The 27,331-nt window shown below is 40.7% G+C and overlaps 2 protein-coding genes across 3 annotated transcripts in view; both read left to right on the forward strand.

Annotated features, from left to right (window-relative positions):
* LOC306861545 (serine/threonine-protein kinase WNK1-like) overlaps positions 1-27,331 on the forward strand; it is a 76,416-nt gene that overhangs the window by 31,518 nt on the left and 17,567 nt on the right. For both annotated transcript variants that reach the window (XR_013783477.1, XM_079403869.1), the window contains exons 3-18: positions 6,279-6,451; positions 8,871-9,091; positions 10,664-10,821; positions 15,041-15,129; positions 16,371-16,590; positions 16,664-16,952; positions 17,034-17,218; positions 23,208-23,291; positions 23,519-23,554; positions 24,331-24,477; positions 25,872-25,939; positions 26,080-26,236; positions 26,337-26,453; positions 26,633-26,740; positions 26,821-26,875; positions 26,960-27,094. Coding sequence is in view for 1 of the 2 variants with exons in the window: in XM_079403869.1 (XP_079259995.1) it covers positions 6,279-6,451; positions 8,871-9,091; positions 10,664-10,821; positions 15,041-15,129; positions 16,371-16,590; positions 16,664-16,952; positions 17,034-17,218; positions 23,208-23,291; positions 23,519-23,554; positions 24,331-24,477; positions 25,872-25,939; positions 26,080-26,236; positions 26,337-26,453; positions 26,633-26,740; positions 26,821-26,875; positions 26,960-27,094 (2,242 nt within the window). In the remaining variant the exon portion in view is untranslated. The remainder of the gene's footprint in view (positions 1-6,278; positions 6,452-8,870; positions 9,092-10,663; positions 10,822-15,040; positions 15,130-16,370; positions 16,591-16,663; positions 16,953-17,033; positions 17,219-23,207; positions 23,292-23,518; positions 23,555-24,330; positions 24,478-25,871; positions 25,940-26,079; positions 26,237-26,336; positions 26,454-26,632; positions 26,741-26,820; positions 26,876-26,959; positions 27,095-27,331) is intronic.
* LOC306861431 (uncharacterized protein) lies at positions 17,696-22,005 on the forward strand (the record flags this gene model as incomplete). Its single annotated transcript, XM_079403679.1, has 5 exons — positions 17,696-17,734; positions 18,970-18,972; positions 19,077-19,358; positions 20,357-21,652; positions 21,979-22,005. The coding sequence occupies 5 exons, from the start codon at positions 17,696-17,698 to the stop codon at positions 22,003-22,005; spliced, it is 1,647 nt and encodes a 548-aa protein (XP_079259805.1).

A 27,331-nucleotide genomic window follows, 5' to 3' on the forward strand; every position in this document is an offset into this window, starting at 1 on the left:
CATGTGATCGAGTCTGTCCATCAGCTGGGTTGCTCATACAGTTATCAAGCACATCACAGCAGCTAAGCTGATTATTCCTTCACTCAGTCTGTGCACAATTAATGGACTCAGATTTTTAACCTCTTTGAGAGTATATAGTTGTCGTTTCCTCTCATCTGACTTTCTTAGTGTATTTTGGGAATAGATTCGGTTTGGTATTTTATATCCACTGTCTACTAGATGCCCAGCGCACTACGGTCGAGCAGGGGAGGGGTGGTGGAAGGTATTTTTAGAATCACTGTTTGACTGGCGCCCGTGTTTGTGAAATATGAATCCTGGAGAAGATCAGAGGGAATGAGGTCCCCCTGGAGGACAGAATCTTTGTCTTTCCATTAACTCAGACTAAGTGCTCTGCATGCCCACAATCACTTCAGGAAGTACACCGGTGAATAATGAAGCTTGATGACTCTGTGATTGCTAGAGTAAGGCCACAAAAATACTCTATGGAAGTATGCAGATGCTTGGCCAACATATGCATGTGCACATACATACTTAACATGAATTCTTGCATTCCTGCGGTGGTAAGAAAACCCAAAGGGAAGTGTTAGATTTCAAACATCATGTCATTAAATCACAATTTCCTAACTGTTTAAATAACTTGCTCACCGACAATCTTGTTAAACCAGGGGTCTTCTACCTGTTTCAGGCCACTGACCCCTTGGTTGGAGAAATTGAGCTTGGATTTTGTTACACATAAAAATGTCTCATAATAACATATGCATAGCATCAAAGCTGTGAAAATAATCATTACTGATGAACGGACATGTTTAACTCCATACTTAAAGTTGTATTGTATTGAAATTGAGCTTTAATCTACTTCCCTAGAGTATGTTTTGTTCTTTATTGTTCACAGTACCACTTTTCTACCACCTTAAACTTTCGCACATCAATGCAAAAGCACACACACTTGTTCGCTTTGCACTGCATCTGGCCCAACTGCAAAACAAGAGGCCCAAAACAAGGTTCTGCAGTTTGGATCCCATTATTGTGGAAACGTACTGTCACAGATATGGATTTGTGTTCTTAGAAACCAGGGCCCGGTGCCAGTCCCCCCCCCCCCCCCCCCCCCTTCGTTGTTTTTTTGGCGTGAGATTGGACAGATGTGACGCATTACATTGCAAGCGTAACCGAGGATGTGGTCTTCACTCCACGATGGTGTTTAGCATACTCTGAATAAGGATCAACTGTTTTATACGAACATAAAATAGAGAAATGAATGAGCTGCATATGAAAAACAGCTGTTTGTTCTGTAAACTGTTTGGGAAGTTTCCCTGCTGAAGTGAACTTTAGCATGGGCCGTCAGGCCAGGTTTTAAAAGATGTGTTCACGTCCTGATGCAAATCATTACATCTGTAGCCTGGCAGACACAGAGAACTCAGCAGCTGTCTGCACTTGGAGGACTAACACTTCCTCCTATGGCAGAGAAAATGAGCTTATGGAGGGCTGTATGTTTTGCCAGAGCCCTGTAGCCGGTTACAACAAACCCCTTCTGTTAAGAAAATCCTCAATGATAATAGCTCTACAGTTATTTTCTTAGCTACAACTTTTCTTAACTCAAGTAGTTTGTTCCAGCTGGACTGCAAATTAATTCTGCGTAGATATGAAGTATTCTGCCAAAAAAGGTCTTTTAATACATTTGTTGTCTACCTAGCATAATTTAGTTAGCGAGTTGGCCATGTCACTTTGACAGATTGGGTTATACTTTTTTTTCATTCTCTCAAACTAAAAAAGGTGGTGAAATTGCTAGTAAATTTATATAACACAGAAATTGCTAAATATTATTTTTTTTTGTAAAATATACTCCAATAATCTTGTATAAAATACTTTGTATAAAATATTTACTTATAGTAATTTCTTCATGTTATAAACACAATTTTGTTTTAATGTTTTTTTATTGTATTTTTTTATTAATATTTAATGTAAATTTCTTTATTTAAATAGACTTATTTGACTAATTAAAACATTTATGTATTTTTAGATATTTATTAATTCGCTAAACTTTAAAAAAAAAAAAAATCTCTCTCTCTGTCTCTCTCTCTTGCAGAAGACCAGATACTTTATATTTGTCAAAATGACAGAAAGCATTTGAATTAAATGTAAATGTTTTGAAATTTGGTAAACGATAGAATTTGTTTGGTTCACGCAACCTCTGTTTGAACTCAAGCATCGCCTGACCCGTTGCGCACATGGTAACCATCCCAGAGTTCAGGAGCCTCTAGCTTTATCTATGACTGTTGAGGTTCACCGTTTACTGAAGCCAGCTCTTATCTCTCAGAGCTTTGATCTAACGTTTGCTCCATTCCCCACTGGCATTGCCTACGAGAATGCTATGCAACCCGCTAGCATGAGTCATGCCAATCCATTTTATTTGCCTTTTTACAAATGCAAATCTCAGGGGTTATTCAAGTGCGCTGTTATTCAGAGGCGGCTCTCACAGCTGCCTCTTTCTCAGCCTGCTCTGCAGATTTGATCCACTGATTGAAATGACGTTCGGTTTGCTCTTACTACATATTTAGTCCAGCTCTGTGATGTGGTCGAAGCTGCTTTGATCCAGTTCCCGGCACATCCACGAGCGTCTTGTTGAATCTTATTGTGCACCCACACAACTTCTGCAAAATGCTATCAGGTGAGAGTCTCCCACCTGCATTGATGCCGCTCGGCGGGCCGAAAACTATCGGCCCCATTACACTGTAGAAATAGCACTGCAGTACAAAGACTCAGCCTTTTGAGGAAAACAGAGCAGCTCTGTGTTAATTCAATTTCAGGAGTTGGCATCGTATCCATTATCATTATTGTATTATCATGTGGCTTATTTTCTCAGAAAAGAGCAGGGGTGAGTTTTCTAGAAAGGCTCGCTGTTGTATCTGGTTACTGCGGTATTTTTTGGCTTGTTTACAGACAGGAGGGCACCACATCTGCGTTTATATCTCCATGCCAAGCCAGAGGTGTAGACGAAAAGATATTTTGTGTGCGACAGTCGAGTAAACAGCTGATTGTTCGCTGAACTGCACAAGCTCACGTGACTGGCTAAGCAGAACTAGAGATAAAAGCTGATCTGTTTGCCTGTTAGTTAGTTAATAGATAAAAAGGGCTATTTTACACCCACACACCCTACCTTCAAAAGTTTACAAATGTTTTGGACCAAATTAATGGTTATTTTCACAAAGGCAGAATTTACTCAATAGAAAGAGTCAGAAACCCTACTAATTATTGAAATTGCCGTTTAATAATTCAGTGTTTTACCTTTTGAAGCCCCATTTTCAGCTGCCGAGAATTCTGATTCTGTCTGCTAAGAAATAATATCTGTAAACACTAGGGGTGTGAATCGGCACTGGTTTCACGATTCAATTCGATTACAATTATCATGTCAACGATTCGGTTCAATTCGATATCACGATGCATCACGATTATTTCAAATTTATTTTGTGCATTATTAAATTATATAAGCAGGCTACTTTTTAAATATTTATGTTACCTAATTAATTAATATATAATTAATTATTGTTAAGAATTCAAAATAAATATAGCTTCAAACCATACAAGCAAATATAAAGTAATAAAGGGGGGGGCAATTACAAGTGATAGAGAAAAAGCACTTTCAGTATCTGGGAGTGCTTTTATTGAAAGTTTACAGCATTATTGCTATTTGATTATTACTGATGAGATCATAGACACTGGCAGCTTTAATAGACTGCATTCACACTAATGCACAGATCTATTTCCACATAGCCTAAGATGTTTTGTCCTGTTCTGAAAAATAACTGTTTACATCAATTTAGTATCATAAAAGTAGATACAAAGGCATTTAACCACAGCCGCGAGCTTCAGGACAAAAAAACAAAGCGCACGTGAAAGTCTGTCAGTAGTATGTGAGTTTCGTGCATCTACGCCATTCCAAACGGCAGAAATTAAAACGCATCTAAAGAAAAAAAAAATAAAAAATGACAGCGAGTGGAAGCACTGTCAAGCAATGCGCACGCATCTCACAGCGCATATTCTGTGCAATGGAGCCCGCCGCGTTCACACAGGACGCGACATACGCTGGCCAAAGACAAGCTCAGATTTTAAAATAGCGCGTATGCGAATGACGTTATAGGCTATAATCGAGTATAGTCTATTACTGCATCGATGCAGAATCGTCCACGTCCGCATCGATGCAACGATTAATTTCGACAGCCCTAGTAAACACTGGTATCTTGGGTATTTTAAATATATTTCTCTCTCTCTCTCTTTACAGTAGTTGCCTCCACTTGCAAGGGTTTCCTTGTCTAATTTGTCTGTTTTGTGTAGTTTAACTTACAGTGTATTGTCTGTTAAAGCTGTGTTTAGTTACTCCTGTAACCAAACCCTCAATTATTTGCATCACATGATTGAGAAGTGCACAAGCACCTGTTTTTATTTTGAGAAGTGGGGTGCTAAAAGTGACACTTGCGGTTTGCCAAGACAAGTTTGCATGAGTTCACTTCCCTTACTCTCTCTTGCGCGCTCGCCCACTCACTCACTCACACTTGTTTATCTGTGTCTTATCAGCAAGAGTGAAGAATTTCCATTTGTCGCAATCAATGAGGTCTTTTTGCCCCAGACCTGAAGAGAGACTAGCAGAGCTACAACCCCCAGCATTCTGCAGAAGATCTCTTCCTTTGTCCTGCGTTATCAGCCATTGATTAGATTATCTACAGACGCAGTGAGATGGGAAATAAGATGGCCTCTGTTTGCAGAGGGGAGACTCAGAGCACTGCCTTCCTTAATGTTTGGCCTCCAAATGTGGTCCAGGGACCCAAAATCAAACTGTATTTTGTACATGAATGCTTTCAATCTCAATTTTGCATCAAAAGGGGCATTAACATGAACTATCTTCTTCTACAGTTGCTTTTTTTTTCAGATCAACTGCTGTTGGAGCAAGAGTTTGAAAAGAACCTTGCTGAGCAAGTTATTTGAAATGTCAGCATATTCATACCCAACTACCTGAATACCATCACAGTATGCATGTATACACAACAGGAGTACATGTTTGCAATGCACTGGCCAAGCGTTTGCATACAAGAATGTATTTTCAGCATTTTCTCATTCTCCATCACGTTTTTTTTCTGCACTCATTGCACTGAACCCTAGTCAATAGTGTTTACACTTTCATTCCCCCATCTAAGGCTGAATCCCTTTTATTTCTCTCTCTCCCTCTACTGTCCTTTGGGATTAGTGGTACTTAATGGGTTGCAGATGCCTGCTGCTTGTACGATTGTTCAGTGCATTTGGGAAATGAATGACTCTGTCTGCATTAATGTGGAGAAAGAATGCCACTGTCAGCATTCTGGAATGGCAGCACATCAATGACACCGAATAGACTGGTTGCAGATAGCCGGAGAATCTATAGGTGTCCTCACTGAACTCTTACGTATAGCTTTTGTAAGATGCACGTTGCAATTTTCCCACCAGATATGCAGGGCAAGTCTTTAGCAGAATGGAATTAGTGATCACGTAATGCATATGATTTAAGCGCTGGGGTTGTGTGAAAGTAGGCCACAGAAAAGTGGCCCTTTTTTCCTCAAAGTGCCACTGGATTAATTCATCACTGGCGGTTGCTGGAGCAATCATAATAATGATTAATGATCAGGCTTGTGCACACTGTTTAAACTGCTGATAAGAGCTCAGCTTGGCCGGAAAGGAACTTTGATGTCAACGCTTGGATACCCACATGCGCAGGAAGGTGCGTTCCATCCAAAATCCCTGACACTGTTGTGGTTGGGCAGGTCAGGCTACCCTGGATAGAATTTCAGAGATGTTTAGTGGGTAGGTTAGAGAGTCAAGGGAGATGATGTAGTGTCTGGTCACATTGAACCAGTTGCACTGAGCTTTTGTAGTTTCTTTATCTTATAGGTGCGTTTTGTGTGTGGTCCGTACAGGGATTAAGCACAGGATAAGAGGACCACTTTGTGTTTAAACTGGTTGAGTCTTGTCCCCTCCTGTGCTTTATGCTTTGTCTATAGAGGCTCTTTTGGAGTTCTGGCAGGAATCTGGGGTCGGGTTACGTTATTTAAGGTTGAGTGGACCCCTTCTAGTCCCCCTGTGAGCTATAGTGGTTTAACATAAAGCCATGGCATTTGATTTAAAGTACATCTGTAATACTCTCCGCTCAGTGAGAAATAATTAACATACAATAAATGGTTAAGTATGGTTTCCATCACATTTAAGTAAAACAAGTGGCTAAAAGGTTTATATGTCTTCTGTTCTTGTCCTTGCAGGATCGGAAGCTGTCGAAATCAGAGCGCCAGCGCTTCAAGGAAGAGGCCGGCATGTTGAAAGGCCTGCAGCACCCAAACATCGTGCGTTTTTACGATTCATGGGAGTTGCCCTCCAAAGGCCGCAAGTGTATCGTGCTGGTGACGGAGCTCATGACATCAGGAACCCTAAAAACGTGAGTTAAAAGCGTCTGGTCACTTATATATTATATTGTCTGTCCAACATAAAATTGCTTAATGAATGATCAAATGCAAAAGTGTGTCTTTTGATTTGTTAGGATTATGGTGTTATGCAAGTGATGGTTAACACTTACATAAAGTGTGTTACCAAGGTTTTTCATCTGTCACTTTTTTTTCTTTTCCAATTCACAGCGTCCGCAGCAGTTAATATTGTATTGTGGTACAGCATTCAAATGCAACAACAGGATGGCCTTTCAAACATGCTTTTCACCAGCCTCTTAGCGGACCGTCCACAGAGGCTGTGATTTTCTGTTACAAAACACAATCACAATAGAGCAATTGAGTTAGAACTGTTACCAGAGTGATCGCACTCGAAGAGTGGCATGTCACCTTCATGTGAGACAGGCATTGTGGGTACTGAACAGATGCTGGAGCTGTAGTGAGACGAACCACAAACTGGACCAGCAGCCCCCTCCTGTGGATGTATGGGCTCAGACACAAACAGAGTCATATACACCCACTTAAATACAAGTACCTGACTATGATACCATTCTTGCTTTTCCCACCAGTTCATAGAAATGTGGCATAGAGACTTATTAGACTTTCGTGAAATGAAAAAAAATAAAAAGGTAACTGGTGACTCACCAAGAAAATCAATAAATGATGCAGGCATATTGAACTGGGTTGGCCCTTTAACATAGGAACAGATTAAAAATTTTGATTGTAATCATTTGTTATGAGTTTCCAGGACACATAAAAAGGAGTTCCACAAAGATCCGTCATCCTCAGAGCCTCAGTCACGCACAATTAGTTATGTCACATAGCTCACAACAACAGGAACGCCACTATTATTGCCAGGAGGAGACATGGGGAGATGAGCGAAAAATTAGAAACAATGTCAGGCTTGCTTTGTATTCATCAGCCCTGGCATCTCGGCAATGTGTGGCGTTCTGCATGGCTGCTCCTCCACCGCAAAGATAAACTGTGATCAAGAGGTCAGGTAGAAACGGAGCGTCCTACAGACACGGCCTTGCCTAAACTAATCTTTGTTCTCATTTTTACTGAACAAGGAGAAAATGAGACATAACTGCTCAGGGGGTGGTTTGTCCCTCACCCTGTTCCTGTATGCTCACATAAAAGACCTTTTAAAGCTTTCTAGTTCAACATTTTGGATTGAAACATACTGTACATAAACAGATTATTCAGACTACTGCTCTGTGACAGTAGTTGATCGGTAAGTTAAGATCTGACAATCAAAATTCATAATATTTTCTTGAAGGTTTCAGGCCTTTGACGGTTTATATAGTTGAGGACGGAATGTTTTAAAGTAATTTAATGTTTCGAGAAGTGCGGAGAGAGTTGTTGGTGTAGCTGGAAAACAGCCTGTTGGGGCCCTCTGGGAGCCGCTGGGTGTGTTGAGTGATGAGACAGTTTTGAATCAGGCTTTGTTGCTCTCTCCAGTATCGCCTCAGGACTTACCCTTGGCTCCGTTCCCACCTGTCAGTCAACCGCCATACTCCATCAAAGCCGCCCTGCACCACCACCCATCTACTGCCATTGGGCGAAGCACTACTTATTGCTCGCTTCAGTCTTACTAAGCAAATTACAGAGATAATCTGTTTACACAAAAACGCTCTTCTAATATCTCTTCTCGCGCTGCCTTGCAAAACCAGTTTCATCTAATCCGATGTTATTCAACCATTTTTATTTTACTATGAGAAGAGGAAAAGGAAGAGGACAGGATTCGATTTCTGAATCACAATTACAGTTATCCATAAACCGATGTTTCTTCAGACAGTTATCTGATTCTTCTCAAGACAAACAGGTTGGAGCGGAAACGGTGTGTCAGATTAAAATAAAGTCACGTCGCATAACAAATGAGTCTATTGTGCTATTGTATATGTTCTGTTTTGCTTGTGAGCTTGTGCCCGTCTTCGCCTAGGGCATTATGAGATAAAGGGTACCCAGCTCCCCCTGTATTGGTGCCTGAACTGAGTAGATTGTTGTAATGAGGATTACAAGGCCAAATCCTGGCTATGGCTTGGCTCCAAGATTTGATTAGGCCAAGCTAATCTAACAAAAGTGCTGTACCGCCTTCTTCACACGCTGTTGTCCTCTCTATGTGGGACTCAGAAGAGAATGCAACAGTCCATATGGCTGCTTCAAATACCCAAACCCATCATCATGTAATCATTTAATTCTCCCTGATCCTCATATGGACTGAAATGAGATCTTATTGAGCTGTTGAGTAGAGTTTTCTCATTGATTTTCATTTCATTGGTTGAAATCCAAGACATGATGGCCAAATCTGGAAACTTGTATAATCTTGTATTGATACATCTGCTGTTTGTTTTTACTCTGTCAAGGTCTAGTTAAAAAGAACATAGTGATAATTCTCAACTCTTTGTTCCTCAGGTATCTGAAGCGCTTCAAGGTGATGAAGATAAAGGTGTTGCGGAGCTGGTGCCGACAAATCTTGAAGGGCCTGCACTTCCTCCACACCAGGGCTCCTCCCATCATTCACCGGGACCTTAAGTGCGACAACATCTTCATTACCGGTCCCACTGGATCCGTTAAGATTGGTGATCTGGGCTTGGCCACCCTCAAGCGCTCATCATTCGCTAAGAGTGTCATAGGTACGACCCAGTGCTAGAACTTTCTTGCTTTCCCCACCTCCCAAGTCAGTTCACCATGGCGTATACAATCCAAAATATGTATCCTGTCACTGCTTGTCTTCTCTATGATAAGGTGAAATTGGGAAGGTGGGGCATTTGCTGTCAGTTACGCTCAGATATGTAAGGCATGCTGTAGCTCGGAGCTACACTGTTCACCTTAGACCACAGTTTTCCAGGCAGCCAAGGGTACAAGTTTTAATTTGGGGTGGAGACGAGGGAAAACCAGAGGAGAACGTCTTATAAACTGGGGGAACACCTTTTAGATTCTGCTGTTTCCCACCTGAAACTAATTGGCCTGTAAATGCAACAGATGAAAACACTCTAAATTTCCATAAACTTTGGGGTATTTCGGGTAATATATATGCCTTAAGAATAGCAACAAAAGCCGCATGGTGGATAACGCTTTGTTGGTAAGTGTGCTATGGGAATTTTTCGCATCATTATTAACAGAATAAACACTTTGGTTTGGAACCTGTGGTCTATAATGATTAAAATCCTAGAAATTCTCTTGCTGCCAGTAATGTCTAACATCTTTTTCCATAGGTTTTCCTGATTGCCTCATGAGGTTTTTCCCCCTCTTCCTTTTCAGATGGTTTAGATATTGTGATACATTTCTTTCTGGATCCCTTTTCTCTGTCTCCTCTAAAATTTACTTGTTTCCATTTATTTTTTTCGTTTCTTTCCTGGTTTTTGAGAATTTTTTCCTTTAAACTGTAGGGCTATAATCTCAGCTGGTCTCACTCCACTGTATGGGTTATTTAATGTCCTGCAGTTCATACAGTAAGTATTCTAAAAAAAATGGCGAGTAAGTGGTAAGTCAACAAAGCAACCTAATCCAAAAACGGAAATATTTCAAATATGAATCTATATGTTAGATCGTTTTCCTGTGCGAGGCCTTTTAACACGCGCTAGTGCACGAGAGTCTTCGCTCACTAGCTATGGGCTTGCTCTGTGCTTTAACCTGCTTAACCTTCTCTCGTTACAGGGTAGTAGAAAGGTGAGTCGGTCATGCGTTTTCCATAACTGTGTTGTTGACATAGATCAAGTTCCATAGCTAGTCGCCCACCGCTGTCCGGTACGTCATTTAATGTGTTGGCGGCACGGCCGTGTTGTAAAGATAAACACGGTTTTGAAGACCATCAATCAGCTCTAAAAGTAACCTGCACCAACGCATGTGCGTCTGGCTTAAATCAACTTCCTGTTTGCGAGATGATGCTTGGCTGCTTTGTGCACTAGTCTAAAGTACTGCAATAGAAAAATCTAAGATCTCTAAGATCTAAAGGCCTTGCAGAGAAAAACTGGATTCTTTCACTGCTAAATAACTGAGGCCGGTTTTCCCCCTTCCTCTTTTTTTTTATTTTTATTTTTCCTTTTCTCCATATCTTTTGCTCCCCCTCTTTCTCTCCTCTCAGGGCCGTACGGAGCAACAGTGCAGTTGTCCTCCTCCTCCTCTCTCCCTTCCTCTCCCCGGCCCTGCTGGGGTGAGTAGAGATCTCAGGCACTGAGAGTTCTGAATGGTTCTTTTGATTTAAGGTACCCCTGAGTTCATGGCACCTGAGATGTACGAGGAAAAATACGACGAGTCGGTGGATGTGTACGCCTTCGGAATGTGCATGCTGGAGATGGCTACCTCGGAGTACCCGTACTCCGAGTGTCAGAACCCCGCTCAAATCTATCGCCGAGTCACCAGCGTGAGTACCCTCACACACCTCTGCTCGCTCTCTTATCTTCATTCACTTTGGGCGCCTCGTTCTCTCTCCTTCTGCTATAATCTTTGCCAGCTCTGGTATTACACCCACACATTCCTCAGGATTCTGCTTATGAAATAATTCAATAAAAAAAGCTTGTTATGCGCTCACTGGAACCTGCCCATAGCTGGAGGCATCACACTATACATGAGATTATGTAAGCAACATACAACTGTGTCATTCAAATGAATGGTTTTGTGCGACGAGGAGTAGCTGGTATGACCAAAATTTTACTTTTATGTAATCTTAACAGTATATATGTTACAATATACATTAATGTTCAAGGTTTGCTCACCAATGCTGCGTTTATTTGATCAAAAATAAAATAAAAACTGTAATGTTGTGAAACATGACTGCAATTAAAAAAAAATAAAAAACTATTTTTTTTATTATTGTAATATATTTTAACTAGTGCTGTCAAACGATTAATCGCAATTAATCACATCCAAAATAAAAGGTTTTGTTTACATAATATATGCGTGTGTACTGTGTATATTTATATATATATATATATATATATATATATACATACATACATACATACATACATACATACATACATATATTACATTTATATATTTATATTATTATATTTTATGTTATATATAAATATATTTAATATATAAACATAACATATTTGTATTTCTTAACTATATACATGCATGTGTTTGTATGTGTGTGTATTAATATAAATATAAATATATATAAGCTTAATTTTCTGCATCATTACTCCAGTCTTCTGTGTCACATGATCCTTCAGAAATCTTTCTAATATGCTGATTTGCTGCTCAAGAAACATTCCTTCTTATTATAATTGTTGAAATGGAATTTAATTGAATTAAATATAATTATTTGCAACAGAAACAACTGAAAACATCTGGCATCAGTACAAAACAAAACAAAAGACTCAAAACTGTACAGCTAACATTATAAAACTGATTGTTGTGACTAAATTCTGACTGGATGAGCCACGTTCAAAGCTATTGGGAAAAAAAAACTCCTTAAGATTCCTCATTTTGACCAGTTTACTGGTCCTCATAAAGCCCAACCTTATCCCAGACCCACCCAGTAAGAAGTAATTGTCCAAAATTAAAACTTGGATATCTGGATGTGTAAGGTTCTTTTTTTCCTGCCAGTAACAATTTTGCTTTGATTAAATCAGCTTTACAGCAGTCACTGATATCAGCTTGTAGTGCGTCATGTTGACTTTCCATAAAGTCAGTCTCTGGCTCGAACAATGTAGTTTAATGTAGTTTCGTATTTGACTGACTTGGTCTCATTTGAACTCAAAAAATTACGCAATCTTTTTTTTTCAGTTTTTCTTGGATTTATTTATTTCAGATCTCCTTTAAGCCATTGTGATGTAATCGTCATTGAAGGTGCTTGAAAGTGTCCATCTATTTATGAACATACAATGTTGTCGTTGAGAACAATCGAGGTGAATGTCCCTGAGAGTATGGCTATATATGAGTCCAAGACCATTGTTAGAAGGCTGGAAAAGACCAGTCATGTTGCTGCAGTTTACAAATTGAATCAGCCTTTCCCTTCATCGATGTCCTTTAATATCATTGGCAGAGAAGTGGGGGGGGGGGGGGGGGGGGGGGGGGGGTATAAGGCAGTCATGAGCTTTTTTATTCTCGTTCAGGTCAATAGGGTCGATCATATGATGCTGGAAATTGAAAATATGATGAGCAGAGGCAGAAAACAACTGGGACTGTGAGAAGCCAATGAGGGGCTTACCAGTCCTTTCCATTTTACTGAATATTTTTGTAACTAATCATTGAAAAAGTGATTGTAGAAGGTTCTAGAGTGCATTTGTTGAGTCAACATTGTGGTACAGAAAAGGTTGTCTGTTTCTTTTCATCCTCACTCTTGAGTCAGGTGTAGAGGTGTTACCTTTTCCACCTCTTAGCTTTGGAAAGTTCAGAGCACATCCTAGATTTCACCAGTTCTATCCGCCTGTCTGGAAAACTGGCGTCCACCCTGCCCGAAGGCTTTTTAATCTCATGAAATCCAATCGCACAGGCACAACAGTTCACTGAGAGAAGCAATTTAAGCTTTACGCAATCAGAAAGCATTTTAAGCTCAGCGGACCCGAGGTTACCCTCACAGACAGATGTGGGACTTGTCCCATCTAGGCCTAGAGTAAATGCTTTCATTACAATGAAATGGTTTAGATTTGTTCTTTCTGTCGAAACATCTGCAAACGCTGCCTGTAATCTCAAAGCGGTGAGCATGGAGTGGTTTCAGTCTGACCGTTTTACTGAAGTGTTCATGGAATTAGAGCCACACAGGTTTGACTGCAATGCAGATCTTCCCTTTTATTTTCATAGTGATTAAAGCAAAGGCTTTAGAGGTGGAGCTGAAATGAATAGCACTGTTCAGAGTATTTATTCACTGGAAAATTGGTTTGTCGGCAACAATGGCATCAGAGTTGTGGTGTAAAGTCATGTGAGTATTGTGTGTACATGTGCTCTTGCCAAGTATTACACTTCAGAATGTAATTTAACATTCACAATTTATGCTTACCAGATGATAAAGCTGTCCAAAATAAGCCCTTGATTGCATTTCATACCAGAATATCATAGACACTTGAGGTGAGCATGAAAAAATGTGCAAAAGTCTAGTTTGGATATAATGATGGACAGATGTAGAAGTTGAAGATTGCTTTTGTTCCTTTTCTGCATCCACCCCCAGCTGTTCCAGGAGCCTTCCTCTCTCTCTGCTTTGTTAAATACAAAATGATTGCTTCTAATTTTCCGCCTTTGTTAACCGGTAGGAGAGCTGAGGAACAGCATGTATCTGGCTTTAGGGGACCCATTCACAGCGTCCGTAACAAGCTTTTTAAATCACCTTGTTATCGAAAAACTTTGCCGTTCTGCCTTAATTCTGTTAGATACTCCGTCATCCTTAACTTTGTTTGGCACTGGAATTTGAGGGGGGTTACAGACTTATATAAGGAGGTAATGCTGAGACGGGGGGAGTAATAGTTCAGGCAGACCACTCTGTAAAGCTACACAGTGTTCCTGGATTTCACTTGTAAGTTTCTTACACTCTTTTTGTCTTGGGTGGTTTTGCCAGCTCTAGCTCTATGTAGGCTTTGCTAATGTTTGATAATGTAATGATTTTAAAGGAGTCATTTCAGAATTTAAAAACAAATTACATACAAAGCAGGAAAAGTAGCAGAAGTTTTTTGTTGCGTAAGATTGATTTGTAATGTTGATTCTATCTCATGGTGGAATTTGTTGTTTTCCAGTGCTAAATCTGATGGCTGGTAATGCGATTGTGTTGCTAGATTTGTAGAGATGAAGTGAAATTTAATAATATGAATTAAACATTTACCCCTGAGATGACCAAAGTTTTGCCTGTATTTTTAAGAGTGAAGTAAATGATAAATTTACAATATTTAATTTTAATATTTGTTTTAGAGCAGAATTTGTACTAGTACTCTGTGCACCCTCATCTTCCGTTAGATATTAAATTTAATTATAATCTATAAAGCAATTTTGTTTTAGTGTTTTGTGTATCTTCATGTTTTTTAATAAAAAAATGAATAATTAATTTAATAAATAATTAATTAATGTATGTAAATAATTGGATAAATTAGTAGTCATTGTACTAAAGCCAAAATGAATCTTTAAAATATTTTTGGAAATAATATTAGCAATTAAAAAAAGAAAAGAAAACTAACCCCCCCCCCCCCCCCCCCCCCCCCCCCAAACTCCTGGCTTAATAGATGTAAGCTTTCCTGATGACTGAGAATGTAACTTTGTTCAGTAAAATGAATTAATCTGTCAAATAAACAGCTATCTCTGGAAGGTCACGGGTTTCACTATAATGCAAGCCACATTTATACTTATACCTTCAAAAAACACTTATTATTAATGCTTACAATGGCAGACATCACTATTGCTCATGCTTGCGGTTAGGAATCTGAATAAACTCTCAACCCTAAGTATTAAACTTTGGCTCGTCTTCTGCTATCTCAAATTGTGTAGTTTGTTGAAAAATTGATCAGATGATTTTCACCTGGCAGGCACTAAATCGCGTAAAGCATGCACCATATGTAGTCTTGTTGAGACCCTGTGGAGCTCTAAAGAGATTTCTTTCACAGCACAAAAGACATGTTGATTTAATGTTCCTTTGTGTTTTTACCCCGCAGGGAGTTAAACCTGGCAGTTTCGACAAGGTAGCCATTCCAGAGGTGAAAGAGATCATCGAGGGATGTATTCGCCAAAACAAAGATGAAAGGTAAGGCTGTGCCTACTACCCATGCTGTCGTCATACCTCAGTTCTCAGCGACGTGTGCCATGAGCCTGCCCACAGATGCGCTGAACTCGTGAGTGTATATCGCAATCTTTAGGCTTATGGTCCTCCATGTGGAATGTGAATAGTAGAAAAGTGGTTTCCCACACGCTGCTTTGGAATTCCAGTAACAAGCCACTCTGTGAAATCTGTCCTCACGCCACAGAAAAAAACATAAGCCTTGACCAAACTGTCTCCTGTTCAAGTCCAACTACCTAAATGCCCAAGCCAAAAAAACCTTGATTTCGTATTTTGCATGCATATTGAATTTTAGCTATGTTTTTTAATGATTTTGATCACCATCTGAAGTATTTTTCCTAATAATTTGTGGAAAGTCATAAAGCTGATGCTCTGTTTTGCTTCAATGCATAAAAAAATTGAATGGAAAATCGCAAAGAGCGTGTCGAGCGTAAGGTGAGACGACATCTGATGTTCCGCTGATGAAGCATTGGAAAAGCTGATGACTACTATATCCAGCAAATCAACAGAGCCCACTTGAGATTTTTTTTTTCCTGAGGTCTGACTTGGTAAAAAAATTGTGCAGTCTTATCTTTTACCCTAATATCCATCATTCCATGCAGGTGTCATGGATCAGCTCTTTTTAAATGTGTTGTAATTAGTCAATCCCTGTATGTACATCCTGTGTGGTTTCATTTAATATATGCACATTTTATTTGGAGTTCAAGTTAAATATTCATAGATTTCCTTTTATGTCTCCTCTTGTTGGGTTGTGAATAGAGAATGAGTTTGTTCCGTGGAATCAAATGCAACAGGATAGAATGTTGGATAGAATATTTATCGCTACACAAGCAGGGATGATGAAGTTTGTTTCATGACATTCATGCGACATCACCACAGAATGGCGCCAAGTTATCAAACTTCATGTCTGGAGAGATCTGAAACCTAATAAACATAAATTTGATCATGAGACATTCAAATTCAAGTCAGGTCCTCGATATTTTTAGTTTATTTTGCTTGGCTTCGCCTATCTTGAATCATTCAGTGACTCTTTTATTAATTCATCCTGGACAACCCCATTGTTCCACCTTGTGCCTCCAAATTAAATAATAAATGTGATTTGGTTGATCTCTGTCAGCCACGTGCTTCTAAATTTATTTTATTGATCGGCTATCCTTATTTAACATCTTTTGCCTTGTTTGCTTATCATTTTGCCTCTTTCTTAACAGATATGCCATCAAGGACCTTGTGAACCATGCCTTCTTCCAGGAGGAGACTGGGGTGCGGGTGGAGTTGGCTGAGGAGGACGATGGGGAGATGATCGCCATCAAGCTCTGGTTGCGCATTGAAGATGTCAAAAAATTGAAAGGCAAATACAAAGACAACGAAGCCATCGAGTTTTCCTTCGACCTCCATCGGGACGTGCCAGAAGATGTGGCTCAAGAAATGGTGGGTTTATCAATGATTCTTTGAATCAGATATAGCACATGTAGATGGTAACATATGCTATGTTTAAATACAGGTTGAGTCGGGCTATGTTTGCGAGGGTGACCACAAAACCATGGCCAAGGCCATCAGAGACCGTGTGTCCCTGATCTGCCGCAAACGAGAGCAAAGACAGCAGGTGCGAGCCAAGCAGGAGGAGGAGCAGAAGCAGTTGTCCAGCGAGTCTTTGAAGAACGTACCCGGCTCTCAAGGTTCTGCACCGAGCCAGTGTGGTTCCCAGCCTCCGACTCCTGGCCTCGTCCAGCCCGAGTGTGAGGAGCCTGATGTAGACCAGCAGCTTCAGTACATGCAAAGTGGAATGACCTGTAAGTGTTAGACACAACCTATCAGTCCATCAACCTACCTGTCATTTCCCATTTAATTCTGAATGTCATATCTTTTCCAAGTGGCTGACGGCACGCTTGATAGTGGTCAGGGTTCATCCGTGTTCTCAGAACCTCACCTCATCCAGCTCAGCATGTCGTATAGTTCTCCTGCCGCATCGCAACCCCAGCAGGTGCCTGGACAAGCCGCCTACCCTCCCAGCTCTCAAGCTCCCCAACAGCACACAGCATACCCCCAGCAGCCCATGGTAAGTCACAGAAGAAGAAGGGTCAAAGTCAAGAACTCAACACCTAATTGCAGGTTCAGTGTAACAATCACATAGTTGCATCCTTTATCTGTTTAGTTTTTTTGCAACTGATGCCTATTGACGAATTCCACACAAGTTGTTAAATGCACTCAGGAAAACATGTTTCTATATGGTAGTGTATGCTTGGCCGTATTATTGACATTCAACAAATTCATGTAGCCACATGTTTATCTTCAGTTAGAATCTATTTAGTTGAAATTATCCATCTGTTCCCATAATAGTTCATGTTGTGTAAAGGTAAGAACCCAATGAAGCAACACAGATATGATCTTTAGAGAATTAGTGTAGCCTTGATTGAGTAACAAATGAATCAATGTTCAATTGTTGTTTGACTTTTGAATATGATCTCTTTGTGGTTGCATGTATTTATCTTTGGAGTTTGATGATGGTTTGTTATTATCAGACACTAAATGAATGATGCATGAGAACGGAAAGCAAAGCCATAACGTCTACACTGTAAATGGGTTTGATTCTTTTCATACAGTCTGCTCTCAGTTCTCTCTCTCTCTCTTTGTCTCGCTTTTTTTTTAATTTTCTGACTGCCAAGTAAATTTCCACTTCCCACGTGCACTTGAGCTGCCGCTCCCTCTTCATCCTCTTTGCATTTTAATACATTCTTTGGGTTACTTTAACTTGATATTTAAATTTTTTTTCATGTCAGTATTTTTGATTCCTCCCAAAAAGGCTGTGCCGTGTAGCAGTGTATCATGCTGTGCAGACTGGTGGGCATTTATCACTTCCTGGATGGTTGTTTTCACCATCCTGGACACTTACATCATGATCATTTCAGTACATCAGAGTCACTTCATTCATAGAGGGCATCGACTGGATCTTAAAAGTTTCTTATCTCTTCTTACCTATTAGTTTTGAATTACTTTGCATCATTTTCCATAGAGCCTGAAACACTTTAGACATAAGCACACACATTGATGTCAAATACTCTATTACTCCAATTGTCTGTAGGTGTGACTTCTAATGATTTACTTTTATTATTAAAAAATACGGTCTCACCTGACTGGCTGGTTAGTTCCAACTCAAAGTCTGCATGGCACTGATGACTGTTATTGTGCATTTATTTTTGTTCTTCTGTTTTTATACCCAATGTGCTGTATATGGTCTTTGTTTTTGCTGTCCATATTCTGTACATACTACTTTTTATGCTGTTCTATATCATAAAACATCTCAGAGGAGCGATTTTCTGCAATGTTTTCATGGACTTTGCTAACCTCAATTTGTATCCGTTTGTCTACATTGTAGACTGTCTGTGCTATAGATTTCTTGGAGTCTAGATGCTGCCTAAGCAGTGACAATGTCATTTTTAGTGTAATTTCTTTAGTTGTTAGCCATATGTTTTCCAGTGATTAACACACCACATTTCTGTGTAACAACATTTAGCCTGATCAGTCTCAGATCAGGTTAGACAAGTATTAATTTAATCTCAAAATCTGCTCACAATTCATGAATCAGGAATTGATATTGTCACATGCAATCATATCATAGCATAAATGTTTCTGTCACTGATAACACATGTTGGTCATTGTAAAACTATTTTTTCCTTTTGAAACATCGTGAATCGTCAATTGAAACAGGCTCATTCTTTCGACAGCCGATGTTAGATTTAATCAACAATGTAACCTTTGTTTGTAGGTCAAAGTTTATTGTAGATCAATGTCTTTTCTCTTTCTGTGTAGCAGGTTAGAATGCAATGTTGATATTTAATCTTGTGTCAAATGTTTCTTGCAGTTTTATTTTGGTTATTTGGCTTTTTGTGTCATTTGTGTTCCATTGTGGTTAATAGTCAATTCCCCTCCTTCACCTGCAGCCTCCTCCACCTCTTCCCCGTCGTCGTAGCATGTCTGTTTGCGTGCCCTGCTTTTCTACCACCACTGCTCTGTTGTGTCCTCCCAAGCCACCTTCCACCCCTCCTCCAGTCGTATCAGCCCCACTCTCACCCCGGCTGGGGAGGCCAGATGGGGAGACGTTTGCGGGCCGACTGTCCAAAGCACTGGAGAGTGTCCTGCCCCTTCACTCAGCCCCGCCCCGTCGTCGTGCCAGTCTCCCAGCAATCTTTGCCAGTCCTGTATGTTAGTGTCACCCAGTGAACCAGGGTTCTCCTGCTGTGCTGGACTTGGGTACAACATGGGTATCTGTGAAGAATACTTTTATTAAAATCAGAAGATAAAACAAACTTAAAGAGTTTTGGGAGTACAAATATAATCCAAATGTATGCAATAAAATTTAATTGTATTCAGGTCCAATATTTATATCTGTAAAACGCCAAAGGTGTGATCTGACAATGAAATGGCATCCTTCTACATTATTAAGTCAAAGTGAGCTATTCAGAATCCAAAAACATAAAATTTAAGCCTAACAATCTCTAAGTGTTTAGTGTTAACATTAAAACCATTATTGGACTTTCTTTGTGGTAATTTCTTTTTAAGTCTGTCTAATACCCAGCTAATGTTAGTCTCTTAGGAATGTTAGCGTTAAGCTAGCAAAAAGTGGCGTGTTATGAATAATGCAGTTTCACAAATTAGCCGGTTTGTAATATATCAAGTATAAATAGCTCGTTTATATCTTTTCTTGTATGTCAAAAGTTCATAGTTGCTTTTTCCCCCCTTCACTTGAGCCAATAATCTGATTATATCATTGCTCTGGTGGGTTATAAATCTTGAGAATATGAGGGGTTTGACCACAGGTCAGTTTTGAGAATATAAAGACATATTATAATACTTTTCAGATACCCATGTTACCCTGGCCCATGCGGCTGGAACCCTGTGCTCACATTAAATACAGATTGGCATGAACTGCAATCATTAAAAATGCTTCCTTGGCCCCACTGCCTGTGAAGCATCTGTATTTAATTGCAAATTTGTCACTGTCATGTTTCTACATCTCATTTAGCAGTTAAACATCTCTTAACTTATTCCTTATGTAATCTTTGCCTGATTGGATGAATATTATCTGCTGTGTTTTCATGTCATATTTTTATTTTCTCTCTCTTTCTTGCTTTGTGAATTTTGTGATGCTGCTTTTTCTACTTCCTCACAAAGATGCTGTATGTTATTGTCACTGCAGCCCCAATCAGTGAGTCAGCCGTACGGTGGAGGAGGCTCAGGTCTGGTCGAGCCCCCGCTCTTTTTCCCAACCATCCCGGAACGGCCCGTCTCGTTCTCCCCCCCGCCATCTTGCCCACCTAAAGCTTTCAACGTGCAGCGCCGCAAGAGCACCTCCATCCTGGAGGCCCACACGCGTCACTTCCAACCCGCCTACCATCGTAGCTACGGCAGCAGCCTGCACCCGTTTTCTGGCATGGAAGCTCTGGGCCCCGGTGTCGAACCCTCCATGTTCATGATGCCTGGTATGGTGCCTCAGAGATTGGCCGAACCACTGCACCTACAGCCCCCAGCGGAGTCATTGTACGGATATAAGGACGTGAGGGCTGAGCAAGAGGAGACTGTACGCAGACTCAGCCTCAACCAGGCTGCATTAATGGACCATCTGGAAGCCATGGCCTATAGTGGCTACCCTATGACTGCGCATCAGCTAAGCCACATCAACTTCCATCAGCAAATGCAGGTCGCCGCTGCCGCTAGCTTGGCCTATGAGACTCAATCACAGCCTGGGCCAGCTTACCTACACCCTCATGTCCAGAGCCACATGCGCTTGACCCACAGCCCGATCCCGCAACTGCCTCCCATGAGTGTGTCTAGCTCTGCTTCTGCACCGCAGCAAACCACAGCTGCAGATCCAGGGTATCTGCCCCACTCGTTTCCCCATTCCGCACCACCCGTGTTGGCTCATACATCCGAGCCAAGCACTACCTTTGAATTCCACTTGCACAACCTCCAGGCGGACCCAGCCATGCTGGCATCCAGACTCTACCGAGCCCGCCGGGGCTCCATGGACCTTAACCTGGAGGAACCGACTGGCAACCAGGGCGTGTGTGGTCGACTACAGCCCGTCACCGAAGAACTATACAGCTATGTGAGCCCAGAGCTGCCACTTCCCCCAGGCAGCCTGCTTCTCCATGGACCTAAAGAACTCAGTCCTGAACCTTCAAGTGACTCTATGACCTCCTCCGATGCTGGGGAGTTTCATTCGCCTCCACCTCATCAGTTGTACCAACCTCAAGACTGTTCCGCTGCTCAATCCATCCCACAAACATCTTACTACAAAACAGACGGACGGAGTAACATCAGCAAAGGGCATCCTCCCAGTCAGACGACATTTCTGTTCGTTCCACCTTCTGAATCGTCCTCCGTTTCATCCTCGCACATCACTGCTCTGCACAGTACTTGGACCCGTCAACCATCCCTTCCACCGGACCTCACATACCACGACCCTGCTTTGTCCCATCAGGGCGCTACCTTGGTACCTAGAAATACTCGTTATCGTCCACCTTTCCCCAACACTCCCTGTCTCTATCTCAGTTACCCGATTTTTTGTTTTTTTTTTGTCCCGTGGTCGTGGTTTTAACCCTCTCCAGCCATAATTTAGGGCTCAGAAAGGTTCACAAGGTGCATTGAGCTTAATGCATAAACCTGCTTTTTAAATCCCCTAGTGCAAAGACATTTCTGTGTCTTCCATCGGACGGTGTGATTTGTTTAATTTCCATTTGATTTTTAATTTCAGACTTTGTAAGTATTATTTTGTGTGTATGTTCATATGGTGTATATGAGACTTGTGTGTTTGCACAGATATTGTGTAACGCTACATATCTGTAGATGGCATACAAATCTGAAGTTTAGATTGCCTCTTTCAAATTATTATAACGATAAAGGCCAATGTTCAAAAATCGAAATATCTGTTTTTAAAGGATTTGAAGAGACTTGAAAAGAGGCTTGAATGCAGGATTTGAATGACCAAACACACAGACACATACAACACAAAGAGGGGGTTTAGACAGGTTTGCTTGTCTCTTAAGGTTCCTCTAATCTTCCTTACAAAAAAATCATGTTTTTTTTGTTGTATTCTACCTTAACAGCTGCTTTTTAGATCTGCTGCTACATCATAGTTGGCTGGAAATGGTTAAAACGGTTTTCACTGACTTTCAGTTTTCAATTTTGTCTTTGTCGAGGACACCAGTTGAGAAACAGCCTGCCAGCACGAGAAACATTTGTTGGCTACTTTTAGGATGTTAACTTCATTAACTGAGAAGTCATCTTTTAACCCTTAGAAGGCTGGCATTATCGATGTCATCCTGCTGTCTCATTCTCCGCTCCTATTTTCTGCCTCTCTTTATCTTTTGTTCCACTGTTATTTTCATCCTCTTATCTGCCAAGTCTACTTTATTTCCTGCTGCTCCTTAAACCTCTTGCTAATAATGAATAAATTCTTCAGTATAATGCCAAGGTAAGGTGATCTGCATCTGGAGCAACTATACTTGTCTGTACCTTGCAGAAAAGAAGTTAAAGGACAAGTATACTTGTAGCTTTCTAAGGGTTGCTATTGTCGAAACCCTCCATATCGGGGGAAAGTGGTCAAATTGAGCAATGTTAGTGGTTGAGTCTATTTTAGGAGACACTTTCTTGGTTATACAAACAAATCCACATGCTTCCCTGAGCTTTTTTTTTATTTTATTTATTTGTTAATAACGTTCACCCGAATTACAGAATCATGTAGAGTCACATGCATGAAGCCTACTCACTCCCCGGCTAACACCTGATGTTTGTTTGTCGTTTAATCGTGAGATGTGAGAGGCATACACAAAACGTGAATGGTGACCTGAGTCCATTGCTCAGTGTTCACACTTTGTGTATGAATAATCAGTATTTGAAAGTCATTGTTGTTTTTCGCTGGAGCCACCAACATATTTTGACTTGTCTTTTTTTCTTTTCATCTCTCCACCACTGCCATATCTCTTTCTCTCTCTCTTTTTCTCTCTCTTTCTCGCCTGCCCCCATATTCCTCTTCATATTCGTTACAGGTGCAGGTTCCAATCCCTCAGTCCACAAGTGCTGTGTCTCTGGTTTCCTGCAGCACCCCATTAGCCGCTTCTGCTTCTCAACAGGTAAGATCAATATGTCTGACCATCCAGAATCATCTTTTCCCCCATTCATTAGCATAAATGGATATCCAATATTGGCCAAGGCAAATAAACCACTCATTTTCCAAACACTCCAAGAACTTTTTAAGTTTTATTTTTGTTTAAATCTCTCTGGATTCTCTCCTGCGTGTGAAAGCTGTGGACATCAGAGGTGGCTTTCTCTTACATTGTGTTGTATTTGTTTCTTATAGTATGGAGGTTACTACGTCCAAGCACTCCCTTCGCAGGTAGAGAAAAACCCCATTGCTCTCTTTCGCTCTCTTCCTCTTTTTCTCATTTACCTGCCCTTTACTTTGAAGCTCTTTGCCTTGCCAACTTAAGTTTTGTCATTTCATTATTGCATAATGAGGTACTGTAGGTGACAAAATGTTGCTCTGTTTGAATGAGGCTTGAAAAGCTTGACAATGTCTTGAAGACCGAGATCAAGAAGAAATTAGAAATTAAATTAAGTTTTAGTATGTCTATGTTGAGTTGTTCTTCAAAGGTAAGTTATTTAAATTGTTAATAAAGGAATGTTCCAGGTTTAGCACCATGAACAGCGTCTCTGACGTGCTGTTGATGATTACCACACACCATAGTTTTGTCCTTCGGTTTGTAAAAACAAAAATCAGATTTGCAGTAATGCACTTACAATGAAGGTCTATGGGACAAGACATTCAAATGGGTTTCAAAGCAAGAAAGTGAAGCTAGTATTTTATGCTTATTTTAGTGGTGGGAGCACTGTCCGGTTAAACTCCTTGTTATGGGTTACGGTATTATGCTCTTGTGCAATGCCTTGCCCCATAGACTTGCGCGTTAAGGGCATTACTGTAAATGAAAATGTTTTGTTAGTTTTTACAAACTAAAGGAAGAGTCTTTTTTTTATTTTTTATTATTGCATAGGCCTAATAGGATAAGTGGTTGAGTGCAAACTGCATATGATCCTAAAACGTCGTCATTTTCTAAGGCTTGGACATTGGGATAAAGAGAGTATTTCATGCCAAAATGCTTATTCTCTTTTTAGGCTGCTGTTCCGCAACAAGCTTCTCTGGGGCCAACTTCCCAAGCAGCTGTCTCGTTACCCCAACAGCAAGCTCCCCAACAGCCTCCCAGCACTGTGGTTCAGAGCAGCTCCCAGATGCAGGTCCAGCCCGGCCCCCAGCCCACACAGGTACAAATATCAAATGTGATGTAAGCAAATCAAGCTAAAAGCAAAAATGCTGAAAAAAATAATAAATTTATATGGTACTTTTATCGTACTTTGAAAGATTATGAAGACACATTATAGAAATAAATTAGGTTGTGAATGCAGTTTCATGTAAACTTGGTAAATTACTTTGTAGAAGTTTTGTCTTCTTTTTGTATGTTTTTCTTTCCCTCTTTTTCTGTTTCAAACAATGTACAGTGTATCTGTGGCCGTCTCTCTGACGTGCCTCGGCTGTGCTTGTTTGATTGGTGTTTTCTGGCATGTTTCTGCCTGTATGTTGCATGGTTGTCAGTTGTGTGGTAATGAGATCAGCCTGTCTGTTCAGTTTCCAATGTTTAGTGCAGAGCTATTGTTTTCTCTTCAGCTGAAAGCACAGGTAGATGGTAGTGGCACAGAAAAGTTGTTTACTTGTGATTTATCAGATGTGGGTTCTGTCACAAATAAATAAATTGTGTTATTTGTGTTTGATGTGGTGTTGGATTTGGATTATATTTTGTGTGTTGTTGACCGTGACAACGTTTATTGGCACTTAGAGAAAGGTGCTCCTCCTAACTTAATCTAATAAGCATTTGGCACTTAAATTGGAGTTTGTTTTTCACATATGTTTTTTTTTTTCCTTGCGGTCGTTGTGATCCACCGTTCACCACGGCATGCTATCTCTGTCATGTGGTCTGATCTCGTGATTGTTTTGCCTTCGGTTTATTAAGACATCGCTCCTTTTGCACATAAACTGGCCTTGCCGTCTCCATCCCCCCTGGTCGGTGCTTGCAGACACATTTCCCTCCTCCTCCATCTTCCCAACCACACTGATCTGGTCAACTAGAGCAGTTGCCCCGTTTCCGCAGCAGCTAGTGCCTGAAGCGCTGACACAGGGCTTGACGCTGTGCCTGCTCCAGCCACGTCCCCATCAGCGCTTCTGCCCCATCTGCCCCAATTGGTGCCGCCTCTAATGACACCTATGCCAACCATCCATGTGGCCACAGTCCCTTCCCCCACCGAACATCCATGTTTGCCGGCAGACACCCCAGCGCAGGTACCTGGAACGGACCAAACTGGCCCCAAACGCATCAGTGCAGACAGTTTTTGTTTGCTTTATAGGGCAAAGCTATTGTATTGACGTCATGCTTATTTTTATGTGTTTGTCTGGGAAGCATAGCTGCTTAGCTGTCCTTACGCAGCGTCCTTTCTTTTCTCAGCTGTGAAATAAGATCAGTTTTTTTTTTTTTTTGAAAGCACTAAGGCTTTGCCTGAAGCAGTTGTACTTTCTATTTAGACATGCATTATTTTGTCGTCTTTGATCTGATAGTTTGCATCTCTTTCTATTACAATTCCTTTGTTTTTGTTCTTTGCTCTTCCAGACATCTCATAGCGTCTCTCAGATTTTGACGACAGAGCTGTCACAACTCCAAACTCCTGCTGTGGAGAGGTAAGAATCACCATTTAGCAGATTCACAATGTGTTTATCAGTAAGTGAAAAACAATACAAAAACATACACAATGGACGCAGATGCAATGTGATGTACTACTGAAGTCGTAATGGTGTTTTCACTTCTTTTTTTCCATTAGTTGTCATTCTGATGTGGCATCTGGGCTCAGCGACGGTAATGAGGGCATAACGGGTGGCAGGCATGAGGGTCGTTCTACCAAACGGCACCAGCGCAGATCAGTACGCAGCCGTTCACGCCATGAAAAAACCTCCAAGGCCAAGCTCAATGTTCTGAATGTACGTCCAACACATTGGCCTTTTATTTTTATAGTTTTTGTAGTTTTTGATGGTGGTGAAAAAACACGAGATGTTAAATAGAACATGATGTGTGTTTCAGATATCCAGAATGGGCGATAGAGTTGCGGAGTGTCAGTTAGAAACACACAACAGAAAAATGGTGACTTTCAAGTTTGATCTCGACGGCGATAACCCAGAAGAAATTGCACAGATAATGGTAACTTGAAACACCACCCGCATTTTTAATACTGAACAGATATGCTCAATTAACCTGTGATTTCTTTTGATCTTGATCTGTGACAAAAAGCTGATGTCGAATAAAATTACATCTCTGTTTCCAAAATACACTTTGAGCTGCCAAAACTCATTAAGAAGAGGCATTATGTCATGTTTTAGGTACAAAGTGAATTCATTCTAGAGAACGAGCGCGAGTACTTCATCGAACAGATTCGAGAGGTCATAGAAACAGCAGATGAGAAAGGTGTGGAGAGAGAGCGCAGCCAGGTACGTGCCTTCTTGTACTCTTTGTGTTGAAATGATTCTTGTGAACATCACATTTAACAATGTTTCACCAATGATTCCAGATGGTTAGTGCTCACGAGCAGCATATTCCCACCTCATCTACACCTCTTGAACAAGGTAGATCTTACAGTCCCACAATGTAAAACAAGTTAATGTCCCCTTGTAATGATGCATCAGCACTGAAGTCTTATTCCCTCCCAGGTGTGCTGCCTAGTTCAGCTGCCCAGGTGGTCCATTCTGCAGGCCGAAGGTTTATCGTGAGTCCAGTGCCTGAGTCCAGACTGAGGGAACAGTTCTTTAGCTCACCCCAACCCACAATCGAAGAGCCTTCATCCTGTGAGTGTACTATGGGAAATAATGTTTTGGGTTCGATAATAGATTTATGCATTTAGCAGACGGTACAAAAGCAATTAGTCAGAGACAACAGTATTTGTAATATACAATGCATGGTTTGTTTGGCAACTAGATTAGGAAGTAGAAATGCAAAAAATACATTTTAAGATATATATTTTTTGGAGGGAGTGTAAATGCATTGAATTCCTAAGAATTAAGAATTCATCATTAAACTAGTTT

Source organism: Barbus barbus (genome assembly GCF_936440315.1).
Source record: "Barbus barbus genome assembly, chromosome: 42".
Taxonomy (NCBI): Eukaryota; Metazoa; Chordata; class Actinopteri; order Cypriniformes; family Cyprinidae; genus Barbus; species Barbus barbus.